The 19,705-nt window shown below is 37.8% G+C and overlaps 2 protein-coding genes across 3 annotated transcripts in view; one reads left to right on the top strand and one right to left on the bottom strand.

Annotated features, from left to right (window-relative positions):
* Window positions 1-3,544: 3,544 nt before the first annotated feature.
* On the bottom strand, window positions 3,545-8,554 carry LOC146000465 (afadin- and alpha-actinin-binding protein A-like). The gene has a single exon (XM_083138123.1). It carries the CDS (start codon window positions 8,421-8,423, stop codon window positions 6,780-6,782), a length of 1,644 nt encoding a protein of 547 aa, XP_082994249.1. The 5' UTR covers window positions 8,424-8,554; the 3' UTR covers window positions 3,545-6,779.
* Window positions 8,555-9,285: 731 nt separating this feature from the next.
* Window positions 9,286-19,705, top strand: part of LOC146000059 (uncharacterized) — a 29,103-nt gene continuing 18,683 nt past the window's right edge. For both annotated transcript variants that reach the window (XM_083137384.1, XM_083137385.1), the window contains exon 1: window positions 9,286-9,491. In XM_083137384.1, the coding sequence (XP_082993510.1) occupies window positions 9,339-9,491 (153 nt within the window). In that variant the 5' untranslated portion in view covers window positions 9,286-9,338. The remainder of the gene's footprint in view (window positions 9,492-19,705) is intronic.

Here is a 19,705-nt window from a genome sequence, read left to right as displayed (position 1 = left end):
ATTGGAATTTGTATAAAATGTGCGGCTTATATTGGGTTTCTACCATGGTTGTACGTATATCAGGGCATGAAATAGTAGAAACTGTCCTTACAAATAAGTCACTCTATAAATTGCATTTTAACCAAATATCTGTCATTGCGATGACACACATGTTCTGCATTTTATTTTGTTCGCTGCGACTACAAAGACAATGCAAAAATGGATGCCAGTGATGGTGATGCAGGAATCTTGCACATAGGAATGTAGTATATCTGACAAAAGCCACACCACTCAATGTAGCTTCTATATTGAACTTGTGGGATCTTATTAGCTCTAAAGCTATGACCAATATAATCATGGGCAAAATAGCACCAGACACTACATAGAAAAGAAGTTGTATTTTTATTTACATTAACTTTGTTTTCACAGGGGATCGAGAACGGATAAATCAGCACCATTAAAATGCTAGGGGCAATACTGAGCTAAACAGTGATAATTTATATTAATATATGAGCTATGTTCATTACAAACCTATATTCATAGCATGGTGCATACATCTTTTTCATACACTTTTCTATATGTGTGGTTTATTGTATCTCGATTTCAGTCTACAAATTCTTCCTAGAAAATTAGTTCCACTTCACACTAAATGTTAGGTTGGGAGGATGGATGAATCACTTCTTCCCATCTTTGAGCAGTATCAAAATATAAACAGTACACTTTACTTTGAATTAACTGGTGTACATCATATCTGAATATGCATTACAATGTGATAAAAAGTATCCGTTTGGAAGAAAGATGGAATAGAATATTTCATAGCAAATCATGCAAGTGCTATAAGCTCCATGGGATAAGTCAATGCACTGATTCCTAAAGATACTTTTAACTGACATCAATTGTTCAGAAGATGCTGGACTAAAGCTGAGTGTGTGTATGTGGGGGGATTCGATCTGAATCTGACCTGTGGCACTGAAGACTTGGGATGTGCGGGATTCCAATCACGAAGGAAGAATTTCCCATCCAGACTTTTCAGGATCCTGAACAGTCGGGATATTCAAAATGATTGTGCCTAAAGTGGCTAATTCTCCAGGTTTTCTGCACTATAAGTGTAAAAATAATCACCTGAAGGGAAAATAGTGTGCAGAATTTGAGATTTTCACAATGTTCGGAAATTGCAAATATTTTGCATTTTAAAAATTTCTCTATGTTTTCCCATTCTGAATGATGAGATTTTGAAAGTTTCTTGCCCCAATTACGTCCGACCAAAATTTTTACAGCCTGCACACCCCTACTGAAGGCAATAACCAGAAAAGACATGTTCAAACCGTTACTACAACGCCTTGAATAACATAGTGTGGAAAAAGCCACTGTTCTGGGCTCTCTGGCTGGTTCCACTCCAATATGATTCCGCTAGAGGCGCTGGTGTCAGTACAACTGCATGGCATTCGTCTGCTTATAATGGAAGTAAATGGAGTTTTCGCTGCAACGTCTGATTCTTTTACATGAACCATTTCTATGAATGTGATAATTGCCATGATATTTGGTACAGTGGTCCCAAAGATATTAACGAACATTCTAGACAGTCGACCACATCCTGTTATCGTTATACTGTGCGTTCATTTCGATCTTCAGCCGAGAGATCGGGAGAAGCGTGGCGGGCGGCGCTGATGGAGATTCCGACATTTGCGGCCTGTAATGCCCGCTTATTTTTATGGACATATGCAGACATTGATATAAATATTGCAAAACGAGCACTAACCTGTGTTATAAGAGTACGGTTTTAATTTTAGTAGCTTAGTGGCTGTATGTGCTGATGATTTTGACACGCCCATCTCCCGTGAAACACGGCGTAGAGGTTTGTTTGGAGAACGTTCTAACGCTGCACCAATTTCATCGAGTTTTGCTTTACCGATCCAGTTTCTCATAATTTAAGGACAAGATGTCTAACCGTATCTCTATGTGGAGGTGAAACCCCTGGGAATTTCTGTACAAATTGCCTACACACGTCTTGACACGAGTATGTTTTCACGTAAGTGTCATACATAAAAATTCTTTGTTCCAACATGAACCTTGCGGCTGGCATTCCAATCGCCTCACTGACGCAACACACATACACACTGCAATAACACAATGAAGTAACCAAGAATAACACTCTTGCGTACAGTACGAAATTAACATGCTCTTGGTTTACACCACTCTGCTCGCCACTATATTCACAGCTCTTGTCTTCAACTAGTCGCAAAGGAACAAAGAATTCGAGCTCAGAGATTTCGTATTGCAAGGAAGCTCACGAAAACCATTGATATTTAATGGTTTCGTCTGCAGCGTAATCTTGATACAGTGTTGCACATTCAAAACCTCCAAAGGATCCCCGTCGACACAAAACTCTTTCAAGGATATAAACTTAAGCAGGACGTTACTGGTCAAAACTATGATTAAAATGTTTTATTATCTGTGGCTCTTAACATCGCTTCTAAAGCGTATTTATTTGTGTATATAAGGGCAGAACTTCTTGCAGAAGAACTTTTGTGTGTTATAACACAGGTTAGTGCTCGTTTTGCAATATTTATATAAATGTCTGCATATGTCCATAAAAATATGCGGGCATTACAGGCCGCAAATGTCGGCATCTCCGTCAGCGCCGCCCGCCACGCTTCTCCCGATCTCTCGGCTGAAGATCGAAATGAACGCACGGTACTTTCATTAATAATATGGGAGAAAAAATACGTGTGGAATGCTCTCGGTAACTAAATTTTTTTTATGAAATAGGTTCATTATTATTATCATCATCATTTGTTTTAAAGATATACACACTGAAGCATTTGTATTTTTTGGTCTCTTTTCTTATGCTTTAAACTAATTGAGGCGATGATGATAATGATGATTGCATAAAACGACAAGGGGAAACCCACAAAACTTCCTAAGTGCCATCAACATGAGTGAAGGGAAACTTTGAGACCAGTGGGACAAGCAACACGGGTTGTTCACACTGATGTGACTATACTGAAGGCAACTCCAACTGGCAGCTGACCTTGAAGGCTATTTCTGGCCCTTTGTGTCCCTCAATCATTTTCGGGGGCGTGTGGTACGATGGGTGTCAACAAATTCAGTTGCGAAGTAAAAGCCGAAGGCATCACATTGCTCTCCCAAAGCAAAGTTGCCAAGCGTACTTCTGTTTTTGCCAGTTGTCTTTATATGACTGTGTGTCCTCCTGCATTCCGACCTGTGGGTGGTCCTTCCAAAAACTTCATCGTTTAGGACCGCGTGTGCAGTTGTACCATTAACCCCCGGTGATTTCCGGTGCTGACAATACCATTGCCCGTGAAGACTCTTTCTCGCCTTGCGGTACGTTTGGCAACATGTGGTGGACCCACCGCTCATTTGTTTCATCCTGCGAACAACATTCGGTACCTTGCGACTCGAAAATGCCCGACCTCAGTCGAAGAAAATTCAACTGATCACAGAGTTGCGGTTTCCCAGCCGCCAGTTGGGAGTGGCGTTCAGAGTGACACAGACACTTCCAGACTGTAAAATAGCATTCATTGCGCAAGAGGGGCCCAAACAGCAAGTGACATGTTCATATGCTGTACTTACTTCGGTTTGAAAGCTCCTTAAAGGAAGGGTTCTTAGACCGAAGGGATGTGCCACAGGGGGAGTTCCCAACTAAGTGACAAGCTACATGGTGCCTTCAGTCTATTAGCAAGTGTTTGCTGCTAATTGTGCGAACAGCAGATCTAGGCGACACGATAAGTCACACGTGTCGCTCATACTGGGCCCTTTTCTTAAATAGCTTGCAACGTGTTGCCATGGTTTGTTGTTTGTGCATGTGCAATGCAATGAGTGTCTTGCTTTAGGGAGATTGTGCACCAAAGTGACAAGCGACACTTATTGCTTGAGGATTTCACCAACCGAATGCTGGCCTGTGCTGCCCGTCATGTCGCTACGGTGTGAAATTTTGCTCTTGACTCGTTTCCAAGTGACATGTGTCGCTTCGGTATGAAAGTTGCCTTGGACAGAAGGATCTGTGTCACTGTGGTGTGAAATCCCTGTATCATTTGTCGCATCCCGCTTTGACCTAAAATCTCTTTGAGGAAACTGTGCAGTCAGAGCTTGTGTCCCTACGGTTCGAAAGGCTGCTTTGAATACCAACTGCTCACTTCCAAGTGATACTTGTGGTTTGTCGCTTCGGTATGAAATATCTCTCAGGATACTATTTATATTCTAATAACATAGAAAAATAAACTCTAGCACACAATCCAATACCGGACGTCCGGAATCACATTGCGATGTTTCTTCTTGTGGTACGCATGCTATTTATTTTTAATTATATTTTACTTTTCTTTCCAAATTAATGCCATTTCATGACTGCAAATCACTTCACAAATATAACTGTTTCCATAAATTCACGTGCCGCCTTTCAAGACAAACAAATCTACACAATATATTCCAAAAACTAACTAAGCCGCATTAAACTAACACCCCCTCCCCCTTTGAAATTCACCAAAATGGTGAATCTGGAAGTGGGTTGGGAGAGAAAGGATTGTGTGAGGGGAGTAAAATGTTACAACTGATGATGTACATCCATCAGGTCACTGTTGAAGCTGTGGTGAAAATATGAAAACTACACTCTGGCATTTCTAAACCTGAAGGTTCATTGCTGCAGCATAAGTTTTTCATCTTCCCTGATTCTGGCTTTGACTGGTAGATAAATGGCATGGTATGCCAGACCCCTGGTCGAGCCTGAATTTCTTGCTGAAATTTCTACATAGTACATCTCCTGTGTGCCAAATCTTCCAGGATTTCTTGTTACAGTGGAGGCATGGGTTTTCAAGTGGTAAGTGTATGGTAATAGTCAACATTTAGTGTGGAACTTTCATTGCTTTTTCAGCCAGCACTTAGTACCCTCAAATCAGCTTAGTGCATTAATAAATCAATTAAAAGTGAAGAAGAACTATTAAGAATTATTAATGATAACTCAAGCATTTTAAGAATTAGTATAACAACATAAATGTCCACATTAATTACCAATGCTTCTGACCCAAATTAACTGTGTGTGGTGATATATCGCAACAAATCTCTGACTCACTTTATTATTATTAAAATTTAATGATAACAAATCTAGATATCAGTTTAGAACATTGGCAAAAATCATTTCCATTCATTCATAAGTGTCAAAGAGTCATAATTATAAGAACATTTTGAAAAGTCTTCCATGGCTGTATCAAAAATCTCACAAATGTCTATAATATTAAATACAAGCACTACATCATTGCTTCTGACACATCTTAATACCATTGCAATCTGACAGAACTGCTGTTAATGTTTCAGATGCACAGTCTGTTCATGCATTACATGCACATTACCTTGCTATCACACATTTATATGGAAAAATATCACAATATAAAATGTAAGTTAGTGCACAATAATTCAATATATAGCACATATTAAGTAAAATGCAACCCAAATATTTCAATCTATATTTTGCATATTTCTTTCCTACACTTATCATTTAAAGTTCTTGCATAGGTTAAAGATAGGATGACATGGCATTTTACTATTGACACTACTAACTGAATAGGAAAAGGAACAAATTTTCAATCTCTGAAAGTGATCTATCCATAATGAAATGCATTTTTTCCAAGCTTTGAAATTGAATGCATGGGCCTTACCATGTCACCTGCGTGTGTGAACAATTGCATGTCAAATGAAGCTACATATCTTTTGTGGCACCATGGATGGGGAACAAAAGATCCTTATGAAATTGTAGAAGTCAAGAATTTTTGGTTACTGACATGCATGTATTCATCAATTCCCTCAATCATATTACTCATGCAGGATGTGATTTCAGCCTCAAGGATTGGATGGATTTACAAAAGATACAAAATTATAAGCAGGGCAGGTAAGAATGAGATGAACTTGATAAAATTAAAATTGTTGTTAGCATAGGAACAAATTATCAAAGCCAATCATGTAAGGCACTCGTAACATTTATCTGTCCATTTGCAATAATATAATAAGAACTATACACTCCATACTGAATGATCAAGTAAATGTGCAATCCCTTCTCACTTTTGTAGTACATCATGAAACAGAAAAGCCGATTTTACTAGTAAATTCATTCTCCTTTCTCCGTATATTAACAATGCACATTACAAAAATTATTAAAATTACAAAGGTCTTGTGTAAATATGAGACTTGGACATCATTTACTCACTCCACTCATACACAAACAAAAACAAAAACATTTTTATGTAAAAAAAAATTCAAATACCAAACTAATATTTATACACAATAGCAAAAATACGCATTACAGTATAAAATAAATTGTAACCAAGAAACTGTCTAGGCAAAAGCATGCAGCTTCACCTCTGGGACTTTCTAATCTAAAGGAACTACATAAAATCTAGTTTTCACTTAAAATGTATTAGAAAGCAATTCAAATATTCTGCACGTAGAGTTTTCTGTAAAGTGTAATGGTGTGGGGGGGTTAATATTAAGGCACTGACTAGTTGTATCACAGACTGTACGCAGAACGAACTAGTAAATTGGGTATGTCGATAACAATGCAGAACAACCCCAGCATCTCATTTCTTAGTATCATAGTGATAAGTCTGAAATTATGCAAAAAGTCTTCAAATCATCAATTCAGTACAATATACAAATTTCATTGATAAGTACCATAAGCATTGCAACTTAAATGAAATTCTCAACAGACTTCGAAAGGCAACTTGAAAATACTCAAATAGGACATATTTGTAAAAAACAAATCAAAACCACAGAACATTATTTCAAACATTTGTTCAATTGGGTACTTCACCGGCAATATTATCACAAACTTGTTCAGATGAACTGCATACAGTACGAAACGATCCACCAAAAGTAGGACTGCTTATCTTGTGAAATCTTAATCTGTTTCTGTCCTTTGGTACTGGGGAACCCACACAACTCCTGGTATGTAATTTACTTTTTGGACTAGTTTCCAGATTTGAAGCAGATCGAACAAATCTCTGTTTGAAAACTTTGCTTTCAGGAGAGAGCTTAAGTTCATTTAACAGATCTAAACTGGAAGGTGAGCACTCCTCCTTTACACTTTGTCTAAAGAATGGCCTAATTTTTTGTGAAGACACTGGGGTGAAACATGCACGGGGCAAACACAAGTTCATCTTATCCTCTTCCCTGTCAATTTTCTCAGGCAAGAAACTATGAAAAGAACTCCTTAGAAATTCTAGTTTTTGTTCCTCAAACTTTTGTCTTTCATCTGCTAGTTTAACTGCAGCATCAACCAAAATCTTTTGTTGCTCTTTTAGCTTCAACTTTTGTTCTTCAAGAATTTTTCTGTCATTTTCAAATTTCTCATTTTCTTCAAGGAACTGACAACCCATAAGAAACGAAATGTTTCCTCCATCATCAGATACCATACTAGTGTTCATGCCTTTGTCCACTATTTTGTTCTGCTTGTCTTCAACTGGAGGTTTCGGGGCGTGAGATGGGCCAAGATATAAAAAGCGTTTCAAAGTTACTAATAAACTGCAATAATTGTGACATGTTTCTTCTACAGTCTTTTTAACCATATCAAAGGACATTTCAAACAAACTTTGAGGCACGAGCTGAATGCTAAGTATACGCTGTTCAATTTCTGTCAGCTGCTGGATATCACCACCTACACTGTGAGCATTTTTTGCTAGTTGTACATACTGTAGAGTTACATTTCCTAATTCGTTGTGAATTGAAGTAATCGTATCCCTCAAACAATTGTTCTCCTGCAAAAGTTCTTGTTGTTTATTGTCACACTTTTTTAAAACGTGATTAAACATACTTTTCTCCTCTTGCACCAGAGTAGATGTTGTAACCCACTTGCCTCTCCTGTTACCTGGTCTTGGAATAGAACTACTTACTTCAAAGCTTCTTCGAAGACTGCGGTCATGCTGTTCCATTACCTGGTTTAATCTCTCTCTCAAGCGATTCATTTCCTTATCCTTCTTGCGCAGGTCATGCTTGTATTGAACGTCCATTTGTTGTGTTACAGATTTCAAACGACGTACTTCTTCAGTTTCACGCTTCAAATCTTGCTGTAATTGCTTACATTTAACACCAAGCTCCCTTCCTCTTTCCTTTTCTTCAACTACTGCTTGTTCTGCGGATTTCAAATCGTCTTTTACCTTCTCCAGGTTGCTTCTGAGATTTGTAAGGTCAGCTATATTTCTGCGAAGGCGATTTTCTAGTTCCTCTTGGCAGCGTAGTGCATTGCGATAAGTATGCAATAATTTCCAAGCACCGTTAAGCATTGCTACAAAGTCTGGTTTTTCTTGTTCTTGATCTTTGGAAGTACACAATCCTAATAAATCCAATTCCCGAGTCAAACATATCACAGCTGATGATATGCTATTTTCACTGCAAAATTGATAAGCTCCATTCGATATTTCATTCCTCCCGTGGTCAGTCATAGTTCCTTTTATAAAAATGCTTTATCTCGAAATATAAAATATCTAGAACTAAATTTGTAAATTTTTCGACAACAAATACTACTCTCAGTGAATACTCTGATTGAGTTTTCACACAGACTACACATTATGCAAACAGACACTGTAGGAAAGCTAATTTACACCCATTTCATATTCTACTGTTTATGGACTTTGCTGTTAAGTTTGATTGATTTAGCTCGCCATCATAAAGGAACATTTATAGTATAACAGGAAAATAATCCTATACAAGAAAATAATAGAACTGTGATTAGTTTGCCCTATTATTAACTATTGGTGTTGAGTATGGCAGCAATTAGCATCACAGGAGAATTTTTTTTTAGTGTTCTGTGTGGTGTGACTAATTGTCCTGCATCGCACAGTAAATTCGTAAATCACTCGATGGTAAAATGAGTGTCCACTCTAATTTGTCGTCATAAATATATTTGTGTAATAAAGAAAAATTATGAAGTCAGAATCACACTGGTTCTTCCACGGTGAAGGACATATCTTTCGGTGTTGGACCAGTGGGGTACACTGTGTTGTTTATGTTCAAACATTTGTTATGCTCATGCTGTTTGGGTCTTCCTTGTCGCACAACCGTCTACATTGTCTTCTGACGTCAGATGATAACTAGCGATGAGGTTAGATTAGGTCTGTTAGGCTTGGTTCTATTAGCATAAATACAATGAAAAATTATTATTTTGGCTAAGAGAACTAAACATAACTAGCCTAACCTAACAACGTAGGCATTTAGCTGAAAATTAAAATGCAAGCTCCTGTGACATCAGAACACAATGTTGCTAGAGTGTTGTGCGATAAGTGAGACCATGCTGTTTGTGGCACAGATTAGGTTTGTGGGTTCGTAAATATTATTGTTGTCGTTCGCTCTATTTTACAATGGCAGTGCAGAAGACAGCACCATCATACAACACATATTATAACCTGTGTAGGCTTTGCTTGATTGATAGTGTTGATAAACTCAATGTTTTTGAAAAAAGAGCGAGAGAACTTGAAATTCTGGTAAAAACCGAGTCTCTGCTATCCATTTACGTAAGTATGTAGGAATACACGTTATTAATAATAATTAGAATGTTATATTACTATAATATTAATTATTATCGATGCATATAAATAGTTGATTTTTTGGTCAGTGGTTGTAGGCCCTATAGATTAAAATTACGGTTACTTTCATGTACAAGAGCATTAGTTTCTGGGTGAGAGAAAATGTTACAAATGCCACGAGAATGAGGCCCCAGATGCTTGATTTCCAAATTCTAAGTGCCCTAATCCTGACCCACCTTACCTAAAATCGAAATGATTTAGGGATATTTTATTACAACAGCAGTACCCAACTAACCAAAAGTGGTTGGGCCAACCGTACTAAAAATGGTTGGCTAAATATAAGATCTGTTGTAGAAAGCGTATAGGTATTTTATTTTAATGCTAACAACTGTTATGCTAATGCTGTTTGGGTCTTCCTTGTTGCACAACAGTTTTGCTACATTGTCTTCTGACGTCAGATGATGCAAGAAATTAACTAGAGTTATTATTAAAATGCTAGGCTAGACTCTACTTTACATCCTTATCTTCATGGTGATTGCTTCTTTGCATTCGCGGTGCACATTCGTGGTGCTGCAGCCGGCATCTCCTTTTTCTTTTTACACTTTCTGTTCACGATAGCTCCACTAACCATTCACGGGGACAAGATATGCCTACGAGGTTAGGTTAGGCCTGTTAGGTTAGGTTCCATTAGCACTCATTTCACCCCTAAATATGTGCTTCATCATCGAAAAAATCCTCAGTACGTTCAATTACGCATATCCGGGCAACATCGGTTTTTCTCGATTTACTCCTCCAGGAAATTTTTCCTCGCTTTGGGATTTACGTTGTTGAATTCCTTATAAAATAAGCCTTTCCAACGATATATGACACGTATTCCTTAGGAAAAGGACGTGAACTAGAGTCTTACCAAGCTAAGCAAACTAAACCTGACCTGCCTAAGTTAACTATGAAAGCATTTAGGGATATTATTTTAATGGTATGAGAACTAAACCTGACCCTTCTAACCTAACAATGAAAGCATTTAGGGTTATTATTAAGATGCTAATGGGACTAAACCTGCCCAACCGAACCTAACTATGAAAGCAAACAAAATCTTCAAATATTTTGGCGGCAAGATGAAAGTATAAATCTGAACGCTGTATGGTAAAAATCAACAGATTCCACGGATCAATACCAGAAACCCATTTGTACCTCACACATGCGACCTAGCTAGGAAGGGCAGTTCATAACCAAGACGATAGTAAACAAATGGCTGTTGGCAAGTACAGAATAATATGGAAGTGAAACACCAGTGACAAGGAAACACGCTATAAGTAATCACTAAAACTCCGCAATATGTCTAAAACAAACTTCAATCGAAATCGAAGCATATAAAAAATGCATACGTAGCATGATGCAATCGCAATATAAAACAAAAGAAACTTGGGTCCTAAATTATTTTATATAGTATGTAGATAATTAACCACCTTCACAAGAATACCTGTAAGGATTTTTTGTGTTTCGCATGGTTTGTACTTACCAATTGTGTATTGCGGAACATAGTTCAAGGTGCCATTATGCATTTTGCACGAAAACAAACACAATTTCTCACATACAGAGTGATTTTTTTGATTCCTTTCTTCGCTTCCTTAACACACAATATGGCGACCACATCTTGACTCACGTTGTGGTTATGCAGTGTTTCCAACCCTCTTCACCGAAAAATACCTACCATCATGTTTGTCACTGGTGGAAATTGTACATTATGCACGGATAGCCTTGGTAGCTGACGGATAGCCCCACGAACCATTATGCACGGTATCTGACGGATAGCCCCACGAACCATTTCCGATGAGGTTAGGTTTGGTTCGGTTAGGCAAGCATAGTGAAAAAAAGGGGTTGGAAACACTGACCAGGGCTTACGTCATCAAACATACACAGCATGCAGTTCACGTAGCGAAAGCAATGGCAATTGTGTGTCGGTAAGTTATTTCTCTTGAAAAATACATGATTTTCTGGTCAAATAGATTCCACGATGAAAGAAAATACCTCGACGAACGTTGGAAAGCTTGCAGAAATTCATTTCCGTAAGTAATTTCTTCTGTAAAAACAAAGAAATGTGTTTCCGATATACGAAAGTGTTACCAAATTTTCTTGTTCTGCTACAGCTAAATAGAGAAACCATAAGCAATTCCCAACATGGAACATGGAAATATGTTTCATCCATGGCGGCTGACAAAGGTCTAGTGAGTGACTACAAGTTAAGGATAGCTTCTACTTTCATTAACAAAATATTGATATTTGCATTATGTGCTGTGACTGAAATATTCGAAAAGAAACACTGTTACGTGTCACTTATTTTACACTCTAGAATTTACAGCTTACTCTTGAAAGTTGTCTTAACAAGAGATAGTAGTTTTTAAGATTGATTTTGACTCACTTTCCCATGGTTGGGCAACAACCTTTGGCCCAACGTAAGACCAACTTCAATTTGCCAACCAATGTAAACCCCAACCTTTCCCATGGAAAAAATTCTAGTTGGCCCAATGGTTCTCGTTACAACAGTAAATGAATGACAATGCAACACAACATTTTATCGCATCTCTTATGTCATTTCCAGTCGTGAAGCAGTGCGTGCCAGGGATGAAATAGCTAGAAATTGCCACATGATCCCTGGCGTTGTAGCATGCTGCGCTAACCACTCTGTTATGATGGTCGGCTATTTGTTCTGAAGTTTATATACATAGAATTAGAACAGTTATAATAATATATTTGAATAATAATGTGTTTATTATTCGTCTACCTGATCATGTTAACACATATATGCATGCTATGATATTCCTGTGTGTTCGCAATATCTGCCTACCTTCGGTTGAACTCATTGTTTTTCGGGCTGAGAAGCTGCAGAGTGCAGAACCTTTTTTTTTTGGCAATTTTGTGACAAGTATTTCCGTGAATTCACCCTTCACCATGTGGTGCTTCTTATGCACTGGTTTTTCTTCTAGTGACCAAAAGCAGAGAGGCCTTTTGCTTCCAACCTAGATTTTGAAGGTGTTGTAGTGCGTGCATTGCTTGTATTATGTCTTTGCCGCTGATATAGGTGCTGGAGAACACCCACATTTTTAAAACTTCCTTCCCAGTTATTTTCACAATTTCTCTGCCTTTAATTCTGTATGAGTGTAATGGAAATTACATAAATCGATCATATCACAACTAAGTGATCAAATTGAAATCGAGAGGAGACCCAAAGAGATAAGGTGGTAACATTGAGATAGATATTTATGCAGCCCCAATTGAAAAAGGGGAGGGGGTGCATTGCAAGGAAAGCAGCACAACAAAAGTTACATTTCATTCTAAAGATTTTATTTTTTACTTTGTAAAGTATGAGTATACTGGTATGCATCTATAGTTTACTAACTTACATATCAGGCTTTGTATTTAGTGCTGTCAAAGCTTTAAACTTAACAATCATCATTTCTGAGAATGGAATTAAAAGAAAAAAATGTTGAAGAATTTGTGTTTACAAGAAGTTTCTAATATGAGTTTCTCCTACAAATATTTTTGTGAAGCAACAAGTTGTATTACTTTTGCAGTAAATGTGCATCTGTGAATAAATATGGCTTTTGGAGCATGGCAGTTACACCCTGTACTCCCCCAAGATCCTAGACTTAGGGCGATCAACTACAACCCTTTAATCTGCTCAAGGATTAAAACATGGAAAAATTTGCTCTAGCAGAAAAAGGCTGCATTTCTCAATATTCCCTATGCTTATTCTAAAGTCCTTTTTAGTGATGATTTTCTGTTTTAAGTTCACGTTATGCACAGATAGACTAATTGGGACTGGAGCAACAGTTTAAGTTGGAATCTGAACCACTGTGTGCTTCCACCAGGTATTGAACCCAGGGCCCCTTGATTACAACACGACGATGAAAAGCCCTTTATGCACCCAGCGTATGTGCTCATTGTCTTCCACCTCAGCTACAGCCTTGACATGTGTGCCATAAAACTCAACGATGCTTGGTGTGTTTCATTCCTACCATATAAATTATGCATCTGCAAAATAAAAGAGTCCCCTTTGGAATGCACCCTTACCCTCCCCACAAAATCCTCAGAAGAAAGTGGTTGCCCTTGCAATCCCTTTAATCCACCTTCGCAGCAAGGTACTAAAATTAGTAGTTATAGTTCACCTAATTTTGTTTCATTACCCTTATCTTTCTGTATCTGGTCCCCATGCCACCTGCTCTCTTCTCTTGGCTACAGCCTTTCCACAGTGACTGTTAAGGAAATAATGAGCAAGGAGAGGTGGTAGTAATATTTTCTGGGATGGCAGTCAAATTTAATAATACAAAAAAGGCTGGCCCCGTGGCGGAGTGGTAAGCACATCGCTCTACAATGCTGGGGGTCCTGGGTTCGAATCCCTGCCTGGATGTTTGTGAATGTCCATCCATCACTCATCCCCATCTTCGCAAAGTAGCCAAAAGTGACACAAAAAAAGTGAAGTAAAACAAAGCATTTCAATCAGTAATACAAAAATGCCTATTTGAGATTACAAAGTATTTATTTATGTAATTTTCTTGTTCATTGGTAGGAGGAGTGAAGTAAACAACCAGTATAGATATTTTCCCCCCACTCCACTCACTGGTGCCATCGCTATTTTACCATTTGTGCTTAAGGATGCTTCAATATTTGGCATAGTCCATATCAATTCAGGCAGGCAAAGAAAAATCTTACCTTCATAGTCTCAGATGTTATTGAATTAAACATATGTTAAAATTCCGGACAAGTAAGAAACCCGTATTTTTTTGTTTTGTCCAAAAAAAAATCCTGGCCCAAGATACAGGCCACCAAAAATGACACCTCGGGCGTCATTTCTCACGTGCGATTTTCGGCAAAATATTAAAATGCTCTATCTCTGGAACGGTTCAAGATATTTTGTTGCTGTTTTTTGTATTTGAAAGAGAATAAGTTTCTGATTAAAATGATAACCTCCGTTTGGAAATATGTGTCCAAGTTCTTTCGCTGTAGCCTTCTGAAATATTTTTTTGAAATATCATAAATGCCAATCCCAAACGTTTTAATTTTTTTTACTGTTGATCAGTACCATACAGTACTACATTCCCTGAAAAGGAGAACTTCCACTTTTGAGTTTAACAGGTTTTATAAAGAATTGAAAATTTTGCCATACATTAAACCAGTTTCCATTACCACATTCTCACATATTGGTCTCATGAAATCAAAATCTAGTCTTATTTGACATGTCGTTTTAATTCTTCATAAATATAAGTAACAGACACAGCTTTCAAAACATATTAAAGCTTCCAATATATATGTGCAAGTTCCAAAACATATTACAGGTTTCAAAGCACACTTCTGTGCACTCTGCTTAGAATTGAAATTAGCAATTCAATGAACTAAAAATTTGTTCAACACCATCAGTATTTTCCTTTGATATTGAATGATGCCTTCCTGTTGAACCAATAGGAACTGGGACACCCACAATAAAACATGGCGAATTGGAAGTGACCACTGGTGGTGGTGTTGCTGTCTTGCAGTAGGAAATCAATATCCAGCACCTGGTCCATGTGGTAGCATAAAGTTCACGACGATTTCATTTAACTCACAACTGATATCTATAACCTCCGCAATCCACCAGTCACAGTCATACACACAGGCCACAAACATCCCTTTTTGTAGGTTGTGAATCTGAATATTCTCCTGCCGTTTCTGAGATCTTGGTTGGACAAATGAAATTTCTTCTTTCTTGCTCTTTAAAGTTTGTGCAATATAGGTTCGCCCATCACTGTGAGTCCAGACATGAGTCTTATGAATTCATTTCATGGGGGTTGTTTGGTTGGACCATTCTTCTATTTTCTGCTGGCGGAATTCTTCAACTTCCTCTTTGGGCAACAGGATGAGGCTGTTGATGAGTATGACTTCACCACTCTTGTAAAATCCTCGGCATTCTGAATTGCAGCTGTACTAGGGGTGGAAAGATTAAGTTTTGTAGCGTGGTGCTTCAGCAGGCCTCCTACATCATCGCAAGGCCCCTTTCCATGACCAGTAGCACTCTATACACACTCCATTGGCACAAGCGACTTAGTCAATTACAGTTGTTACAGTTGATAACAATTTTTGAAGTGACTAAGGGCACCATCAGAAATCACTTCCAATTCGCGATGTTCTAAAGATTGTGGGTGCCCCAGTTCCTATTGGTTCAACAGGAAGGCATCACTCAATATCAAAGGAAGATACTGATGCAGTTGAACAAATTTTTAGTTCATTGAATTGCTAATTTCAGTTCTAAGCAGAGTGCATAGAAGTGGTATGCTTTGGAACCTGTAATATATTTTGGAACTTGCACATATATTTTGGGAGCTTTAATATGTTTTGAAAGCTGTGTCTGTTACTTATCTTTATGAAGAATTAAAATGCCATGTCAAATAAGACTAGATTTTGATTTCATGAGACCAATATGTGAGATTGTAGTAATGGAAACTGGTTTAATGTATGGCAAAACTTTCAGTTGTTTATAGAACCTGTTAAACTCAAAAGTGGAAGTTCTCCTTTTCAGGGAATGTATTGTACTGATCAACAGTAAAAAAAAATCAAAATTTTGGGAATTGGCATTTTTGAAAAAAATATTATTTTTGATTTTTCAAAAAAAAAAAAAAATCAGAGGACTACAGCAAGAGAACTTGGACACTGTGACGTCTTGTTCCAATTTGTTCTTGTTCTTGGCAATCCGTCACAACCCATTCCTTTTTATTATTATTTTGTAAGTACGTGCGTTCCCTTGGATATCTCCCTGTAATAGAAATAAAAAAAAACACCCCCAAAAAATACATATGTATATATACTATATATATATATATATATATATATATATATATATATATATATATATATATATATATATATATATATATATATATATATATATATATATTTTGTAGAGATATGGAGATTATTAAACCCAGAAAACCTCGTCATGGTAATATTCACGCTTGTTTATTTCCTGGAATTGTCCGACCAGCGGGTGATCCCAAGAATGCGCTAACTTGTAACTTCCGTTAAACAAGGAACTGAAAACAAGATCTAGCGCATTCGAAAGGTTTAACAACCTTTTGAAGCCTAAGATTATAAAAGCAAGCTCACTCCCGGAGCTCGCTCTCTTTTTTTTTTGGATTTTGACGCTCATTTGAACTACACCTATCATCGACGCTCACATGGATAAGTAGTCTCTGAATACTCTACAACACATTAACACTACTGAACTACGACGATGGAACACGGAGTTACGGCTGCCTAGCATGCTACAAGTCGCAAGGGATCGCTCTGTTTGGTGAGCCAAGGGTCGAAGGATAGAACCTTGGCACCTGTCTCGATTCGGTCTGCAAGAAGCATCAGGACAAGAACATCACACACCTACCAGGTATGAACAAGCGTGAATAACCTTTACATCAACGCTCCATATCTCTACCCTCCTAATCGGAGCAGGTTCAGCCAACAGATACAATTAAGCTCTACCAAAATGTATAATTGAAACTTCCCTGTGACCTCAGATCCCAGGTAAAACGGGATTACAACATGGTGGAGGTGCTTCAGGCCCTTTTTGCAATTGAGTGCCCTTCTGTACGCATTGCTTTAAATTAAATTAGTCTCTCCCCCTCCCACTTTGGGAGCATTTTTTTAATGTTAATTTTTAGTAATTCCAACTCATACCCCACAGTACGCTTAAGATGCGTCAGACCCAGTGACAATTTTGTATGTTACCCTATGGAATACCACCCCTCTTTTCTCTTTTTATGCCGAGTCTCCCCCCCCCCCCAACAAAATCTAGTTCTTCTGCATAACATGTATTCAAGCATCATTCACACAGGAATGAGAACACTTGCTTATACTTATTTGACAAGCGATATATTAATGACATAAATAACTGCATAACCATACTTTCATATGCCCCTATCCTCCGCCCTTATGACCCTAAGTGCCCCTCATATGTATACATTGATGCAAGCGGAATTGGGATCGGTGGAGCATTGTTACAGCCCGACGAAGAAGGAAATTTACATCCATGTGTTTATTGTTCACGAGCCTTAACAGACACAGAGAAAAAAGCTGACACATTTTCCCTTGAAATTGCAGGTGCATATTATGTTTTGAAAACTTTCAAATTTTTTCTTATGAATCAACATTTTGTGGTTCTCACAGACAACAAAGCCTTATCCTATCTTCGTTCAGCTAAACACCATAGTTCTGTTTTAGGAAGAAGAGCCCTTTATTTTCAGAATTTTGATTTCGAAATAAGGCATCTCAGCGTCAGTAAAAATGAACTTGCGGATGCACTTTCCCGTGCAAGTTTACCGCTAGAAAAGACTAATCCAGACAAGAAAGATGATGATGATGATGCACTATTCTTTCATCAAGTATTTCATGCACAAGCAGCAGATTTTGATATTAGTTCAGAACAACGTAAAGACCCCTATTTCAGAGACATTATTGACGTTTTAGAAAACAAAGACAAAGCTAGTAATCCTAAGCTAGAAAAACTTTCGTATTCTTATGTACTCAAAAATGGAGTCTTATACAGGACTAATAAAATCAAAACTGGTTATCGGGATAGACTTTGTATTCCCCATGCATTACGAAATCAAGTTTTCGATCTTATTCATGCACACAAAATGAATGGAAGTCACCAAGGTGCACAAAAGTCATATAATTTAATGCTTATGCGCTACTTTTTCCCTAATATGAAGAAATTTTTGTACGATAAAGTTCGACATTGCATCCCTTGCCAGATCTCAAAGAAACCACAAGGTTCTAAACCACATACGCTGCAAATATTTCAACCAGCCCAAATTCCTTTCCAACGAATTCATATTGACGTTTGTGGACCATTAGTCTCTTCTAAAACGCACAAATACAAATATTTTCTATCAGTAGTTGATAGTTGTACAAGATACGTCATTACAGCTCCTTTGGCTAATCATGATGCACAAAACATAGCAACAGCTTTAGTTGAGAAAGTCTTTTTAGTCCATGGCATCCCGGAAACGATCTATTTAGATCGTTCAACACCCAATTCAAGTTTACTCTTACGAGAGTTAGCTAATATTACAGGCGTACAACTAAAATATGTAGATACTTGTGCACATTTCACAAATGGGTTAGTTGAGAGTTCATTTAGTTACTTAAAGAAAGTTATGAGAGTTTTTGTGTTAGAGAAAAGGCTTCGTGGTGTGACTATTTAGCTAGTGCGACGTTCAGCCACAACATTACAATCCATTCTGGATCCCTCCAGAGCCCGTATTTTACTTTGTTTGGATACAACCCAAGGATTTTAGCAGACGCAGTCCTTCCTTCGAACCCCGATAATATCTCCCAGACGAACGCACAGAGACTTGAACTCCTGACATCCATACGTAAGACCGCTCACGACAACTTACATAAGCATTACGAACAGCAGAAAAAGTACGCAGACCGCACTTCTAGGCAAATACAGTACTCACCAGGTCAACATGTGTGGATTCTAGATGCCACTCCGACTCCAGGCGTGTCAAAAGCCTTTGCGTCCTCTTATAAGTATAAAGGAACTATTCTTCGCAAAGTTAACGAGAACTCCTATGAAGTCACTTTCATCGACGGCAGAAGTAAACAAAAGACTGACACGATTACTGTTTCTAGACTCAAAGCCCGCTACGACTAGTGCCATAAAAACCCCACTAACATATACGCTAACATTCATTACCACTCCACTCCATTATCACTCTCTTTAGCCTCCTCGCTACGTACATTGCACATGCTAACATCCCATGATCCAGCATTTTCTCACGCTCATCGACCCCCCCCCCCCCCTTTTCTTCACTTCCCGTGCTCGCACTGCACTTCTTCGTTAGAACGAACTCATTTTTATTTTTAACAAGACCAGGATTACAGAATGCTATCTCAATCGTCGGAACATTTATAATACATCTCTTGCCTAATAATTAATTTCTACTGATATTTTAATGTTATTTTATAATTTGCGATTAAACGCATAGTAATAGTCAGAACATATCACTTAGCTGATTTGACTAATAAGTACTTAGCGCGTTTATGATTCTAACTAGCAAACATTTTTTTTCCCCATTTGCTGGTACATATACGCTCAAATGAAAAAAAAAAGTACAAAGAAATAAAGAAAGAAAGAACTAAGATAGAACAAGATGAATGATTTAAAGAAC

The sequence above is a fragment of the Lepisma saccharinum genome, chromosome 16 (assembly GCF_977018435.1).
Source record: "Lepisma saccharinum chromosome 16, izLepSacc3.1, whole genome shotgun sequence".
NCBI lineage: Eukaryota > Metazoa > Arthropoda > Insecta > Zygentoma > Lepismatidae > Lepisma > Lepisma saccharinum.
This window is presented reverse-complemented; position numbering and strand designations above follow the sequence as displayed.